Below are 6,000 nucleotides of genomic sequence, written 5' to 3' on the forward strand. Positions count from 1 at the left end.
TCACCAAAAGCCAATGGCTGCTCAGTAACAAGAAACGATGCTCAAAGAATTTTTAAAATTCAAGATCAACATCGGAAAGTGCATTCACATGAACTGACAGGGAAACTTTTCAGTAAAGTTACACAGTTAACCATGCTACACTGAAGAAGTAGCTAATCACCAAAGGGGGGGGGGGGGGCCGGGGTCAAAGAGTTCATATAATAACTCCCTAGAAACCAAATCCACCTCCCAGGCAGTTTTGCCAAGATGCTTAAAGAAAAAACCGCATTGGTGTTAAGCTAGAATGTCACATTTAGGAAGACAAGAAAAAAAAAATTAAGGTTTGTCTCCTAAAACTCCACAACGGGTTTTACAGTAAGCTCAGGAATTAAATTATGGTAAAAGGGAGCTATTTTTACTAAAACAGGGTAGACCAATTTATCAAAAATGCCATTCAGCTGTGTTCATTACATTCAGAAATCTAATTTACACAATAGACACTTTGGAGTAATCTATTTTAGTCAATAAACACGAACTCCTTTAAGTTTTAATCTTATCGGAAATACATATTTCACATAGTCTTCTTGCTAGTTAAGTGAGAAATCTGAAAAAATTTCATAACGACTATGAGTCTGCTTTACCACTCTTACGTAGGCAAGAGCAGAAAACAAGCACACAAAATTAAAGTTGTCAGACTCCGTTTATATACATTTTAATCCAATCCGCTTCATTTCATACAAGCCCGCATCTGGAGTTCATTTGCTTTCCTCCTAAAAGTACTGTAGGTCACTATCACCAGTCCTCCGGGTTAGGAAAGTTCGGCCAAGTTTACCTTCAAGCACACCTTAGAGTTGGGAGCAACAGCCGTCCCCCAGGGACGCCGAGGGCCCACCCCCCCGCCCCGGAGCGCCAGGCCGCCCAGGGTCCCTCTTAGCCGCAGACACCCCCCCCAACCCCACCGCCAGCGCTCGCGGAGCTTCTGGCCCACACGCCGCTCACCTTCAACTTGGCTCCGGCTACGCACAACATCCACCTGGCAGAGTCCCGGGGCCGTCCAGGCGCCGCGAGCACGGAGCTGGCAGGTCCCGGACGGACCCCGAGGGCGCGCCGCTCCCCTGGGTGGGGGTTGGCAGGCAGGAACGCGCCCCCTGGGCACGGCTGCGGCTCGGGCGCCGGATGTGGAGCCCCAGCACGATGCCCCCTCGGCGCCCGGGGCTCGGCGCGTGGACCACGGCCCGGCACACCACAGTCCAGCGAGGCCCCCGGGGGTTTGCTTTCGAGAACCCGATCGGAGTAGGCATTTCGAAGAGGACCCGCCGCTCGGTCCATTGCCCCCCGCGGACCCTGCTGGGAGGACAGGGCCTCGGAGGAGAGGGTCAGAGAGGAGCGGGGGGTGGGGTGTTTACTGGGGTCCGCGGGAGCCCCTGGGCGCGGGGAGAGGACCGCCCGGACAGGCGCCGGGGAGCAAGCACCCCCGGCCCGGACAGACCGCGCGCCCAGGCGCAGAGCCGGGCCTGCGTTCGGGGAAAGTTGCAGTCCTCCTCCGGCGCCCGTACCCGCGCCCCCGGGACACCCGACACCCGGGCTCCGCGTGCGCGGCGCCCGCCGCCCCCAGCAAGTTGCCCCAAGCGCCCCTACCGGGGTCCCCGGCCGCGGAGGGGCCGGTTCCGCGCCGCTCCTGCAGGCACACAAAAGAGCGGGGCGGCTGCGGGGTCTGCGGGTGGCCCCCGGGCACCCGCCCGGACGTAAACAAACCCCGGGGTCCGCGCTGGGCGCCCCACGCCTGGCGGGGGAGCGGCGGCGCGATCCGCGACCGCTGACAGCTGGGGGCCGCGGCGGGGCCCGGGGCCGGCCGGGGAGCGCGGACGCCCGCCCGGCCACCCGCCCGCCTGGCCGGAGCCGGGCCGCGCCGCCGCCGCCGCCGCCGCCGGTGGCCGCTCTGACCCTCCCCCGAGCCGGCGGCACCACAGCGCCACCAGCCCCAGCTCCGCCGCGCCGGCGGCAGTGGCGGCGGCGGCTCCTCCTGGAGAGGCAGGCGCTTCACCCCCACAGCAACTCCCCACAAACTTTCCCCGGGAATACGGCGGGCCGGGGGCGCGGGGCGCGCGGCCGGGCGCCGCCGCCGGGCCGCAGCCCCCTCCCGGCTCAGCGCCCGCCGCCGCCGCCCGCCGCCCGCTCCCCGCTCGCGCGCGCACCCCGCGGACCGCCGGGGCCGCCCCCTCCCCGGTCCCGCGGCGGCGGCGGCGGCGGTGGCGGCGGCGGCGCAGGGCCGGGGGGGCGCCCGGGGTGGGGGCCGACACCGGGGGCAGCGGTGGCGGCGGCGGCTCCCGGCGCCATCTTGGGCTGATCGATGAATTGAACAAAGAGGATCAATTTCTGATCAAGCGAGTTATCAATGGGGGCCGGGGAGCGAGAAGGACTTATCCCCGACTCGGCCCCGCTTTCCCCGGCACCCCCCTCCTCCCCTCCGCCGCGGCCCCCCGGCGGCCGGGCAGCCCGGGGCCCCGGGGGAGGCCGCGACCGCCCGCAGCCCCCACCCCCGGGCGAGAGGCCGAGCGAGGAGAAGCCTGACCTGCAGCTGCTGTAAATCAAAGCGCTTCCAATATTGAAACATCGATCCCACATTGGCCGCCATCTTGAGACATATTGAGACGGAGTGAGAGGCTGATAGAGAGGGGGCTGGAGTTCAGGAGCCGCCAGGAGGCAGCAGGCGGGCGGCGCCAAAACCCGGCCTGGAGCCGGCCGCCGCCGCCGCCACGGAGGACGCGGACTCCTCCTCACGGCGCCGCCGCAGCCATGGCGAGCCCGAGCCGGAGCCGGAGTCGGAGCCCGAGGGCGCGGCGGCGGCCGCCGGGCCTCGCGTGCGCGGCCCCTGTCCCCTCCCCCCCGTGCCCGCCGCCAGGCCCGCGACCCCCGCCCCTCCCGAGCCCCCGGCCCCTGCGGGCAGCGGCCGCCTCCCCGGCCCCGAGGGGGCGCTGGAGGGCGACGGGAGGGGCGCCCCGGGCCCCCGCAGGAGGCCCCGGGCCCGGCTCACCTGGGGCGGTTTTCGAGCGCCGGGGGGTCGCGGTCTCGGGCGGCGACGCAGCGCAGCCCCTTCTGGGCCCTCTGTTGGGAGCGGACGCCCGTTTGGGGAGGGCACCGGCCCCGCGCTGCTTTCACTCGCCCTCCGGCAGGGCGCCGAGCGCGCGGAGCCGCCGCGACCACCTGCCCGAGCCCCGACCCCGCGTGGACCCGGCCCACGGCTGCGGCGCTTGTGCGAGGCGCTCTGGCGGTCGGCTGCCGCACACCGTCTCCCTGCGACCCAGCCGGATTCAGAGACCGAGCCAGCCACGAACGGCGTTTCATGTTGGGGGCACTGGAGCCGGGGGAAAGCAGCCCTGACCCCCGTGTCGCTGCACACGTTAATGTCCCGCACAGTGGCCGCGCGGTCCCCGCGCCGCACCGCGCCCCCGGTGGCCGGGGGTCCCAATGGCCCCTGTCCACCGGAGCTGCGCCAGCTTAGGCCACGACAGGAAAAGTCTTGGAGCCCAGTTCTGTATCCCCCCGCACCGCTTAAGCGGAACAGCCTTAGAAACTTCCTGTAGTTCAGACACATCGGTTTGGGTGCAAAAACTTGGGAAGTGTGGGTACGCTCATAACAAAAAGCATGGCCCCTAGTTTACAGGAATGCTAAAATATAAACCCCAAAGTCAATTCTCTTTTGATTTCTTTCTTCGAAGAAACCTAGCAAGAAGTACGCGTTTTACGGTCGTCATCTTTAATTGATTATACACACGTGTGAGTTTGAGTTTCCAGTAGGAATACCGTACTTCTACTCTCCCGCCCTTCTTTTAACGTGTAATTAGTTAAAACAAATCCCCACATATCTCAATCTCGAAAATTATATGTAAATAAAATCTGTAAGGAACACAAAATAAAACATGTAAGTGGGATATAATTGCATTTCAACTGAGTTCGAGGGTTTAGCGTTGATCGTTGGAGTGAACTCAACATTTTTGAATGAAGGGACTGGAAATGAAAGTCCCCGAGATTTGGAGAACACACGTGCCCCCAGGTCTGCCACTGGCGACCAGGAGCCTCAGTTTCGACCGCGCGACTCCCGAGGTCTGCAGGGGGGTTCCCTGGGCGTCCCGGCGGCAGCTTTGAGCAGCAGCAAGGGCAGGAAGCAGGTGGGTAGGAGCGGGCGGGCGCCGGGAGCCTTGGCCCCAGATGCAGTGACGCCGCGCCAGGCAGGGCACTCCCGACCTCGGGACGCCGAGGGCCGGCTCGGTGTGGGGCGCCCGAGCCCGCGCGGCGCAGTCGGCTGGCGACCGTGCTGCAGCTCCGACCGCGCCGCCCGGTAGAGGGCAGCGGCGCCCCGACACTCGCGTCCTCTGGTCCCTGCGCACGTGCCCACCCGCGCGCCCCGCGCTTGGCCACGCCCTGTCCCAAAGACAGGCCCCTAGCGGGAAACAGCATTGCCACCTCTAGCGATTCCCGTCCCGACGAAATGCCACATCTAAAGATTCCTCCCTCTCCCACACTTGAGGGTACGTCTGCCTTGCCCTCCTATTTGTGCAGTGGCAGGCAGGTGAGACCTCGGAATTGCCCGAAAGGTGACTAGACAAATAAAATGTGCAAGGGCTTAAAAAAAAAAAAAAATCCCTCCCGTGGGGAAGGCTCAAGGAAGGATCAGGGAAATGGTTTGGATTTGGTGCAGATGTTCTCAATCTAATTATCGTGTCGATCCCCAGGGTTTGGACCAAAAAAAGTGAAATATATATGACCTGTGTAATACTCCAGAAATACATCTGGTTGGAATTCAGGATTCTGAATCCACGGCAGTATTTCAGAAATAAATTTGGATGAGTATTAAATACCCTTGTTACATTTCTGGTTATACTTAACGTTATTTACATGCTAACTGGACTTAGTCGAAAAAGCACTACATTGAATGGCCCAAATGTTAAGCTCTATTTAAATAAAGTTTAGATTTCTTCTACCAAAGTTTTGAGTTATACAAGGCTAATTGCTCTCTACAGGGGGAAAAAGGTTTAGAATAACTACCAGCACCACAAAATGTTACCATTTTAAAGGAAAAGCACTCCAGATAAATCACTGATCAAAAATTACCTTAGCTGCCTGAAAGAATCAGCAGAGACCTAAAAAAACTTTTAAAAGTACATTTTCTTTTTCTTGAGTATAGACATAGAATAAGAACAAATTATATCTATTTCAAAAGGCTATTTTCTTTCCTTTCTTTCTTTTTATATTGACTTTCAGCCTCCCCTTCGTAGAAGATCAGGAGGACCTGCTGACATCCAAATATAGTGGATCTATACAAGCTGTGTACTGTATAAAATATTCAGAAAATGGAAAGGTTTTAGGACCTAGATCTCTATTAGCATCTACAAAGACAACAGAAAAATGGCTATAAGAACCCAGAGCGAAGTGTGAGACAGAGGCAGGTTAGTAAGATAACTGGCCCAGGAAACAAGAAGCGTCTTGCCTTGAAAATGATATTACTTAGAATGAAGCACAAGAAAAACAACCCAGAGACACTGATGTTCTGGCTCTCCCTTTAGGGAAAGAAAGCTCACAGTTCCCAAGTATATGACTAATTCACCATCCCAATCTTTCAAAAATCAAACCCCAAGTAATCAGATGGGAGGACTGACCAAAATGATGTTTGTTCCTGAACCCTTTAAATAATTACAGTTTCACACCAGATCAGACAAATAAATATGAGTCCAGAATGCCTAAATTTCTTTTCTGACCCATTTTATTTTGCCTGTAATGGGGATGTGATAATACTAATGAATGTAACTTACAGAACACTGTAAAGCACTTTCAGAAGTTCACACTTTCCTACCCTCCTGGCGTTGGTGGACCCTCCTGTCTCCCAACAGCTACATATAGTTGATTAAATCAATTAAGGTGAAAATTGGCAAATTCTCTAAAATGCCATATGGGTTGATTATTACTAAATTGGTCCTTTGATAGCCCCAAGAAAGGAAAATATATTACCCTGTTTCCTAAAGA

The 6,000-nt window shown here is 58.2% G+C and overlaps 1 protein-coding gene across 16 annotated transcripts in view; it reads right to left on the reverse strand.

Annotated features, from left to right (window-relative positions):
- The window catches only part of CUX1 (cut like homeobox 1), a 371,169-nt gene extending 368,416 nt beyond the window's left edge, over positions 1-2,753 (reverse strand). For 8 of the 16 annotated variants that reach the window (XM_082431223.1, XM_082431222.1, XM_082431219.1 and 5 more), the window contains exon 1: positions 2,552-2,753. In XM_082431223.1, the coding sequence (XP_082287349.1) occupies positions 2,552-2,614 (63 nt within the window). In that variant the 5' untranslated portion in view covers positions 2,615-2,753. Of the gene's footprint in view, positions 1-978; positions 2,149-2,551 lie in introns of those variants that run through there. The other 8 variants (XM_082431229.1, XM_082431227.1, XM_082431226.1 and 5 more) reach the window with 6 other exon arrangements.
- Between the last annotated feature and the right edge of the window lie 3,247 nt (positions 2,754-6,000).

Source organism: Balaenoptera physalus, assembly GCF_965194825.1.
Source record: "Balaenoptera physalus genome assembly, chromosome: 16".
NCBI classification, from domain to species: domain Eukaryota; kingdom Metazoa; phylum Chordata; class Mammalia; order Artiodactyla; family Balaenopteridae; genus Balaenoptera; species Balaenoptera physalus.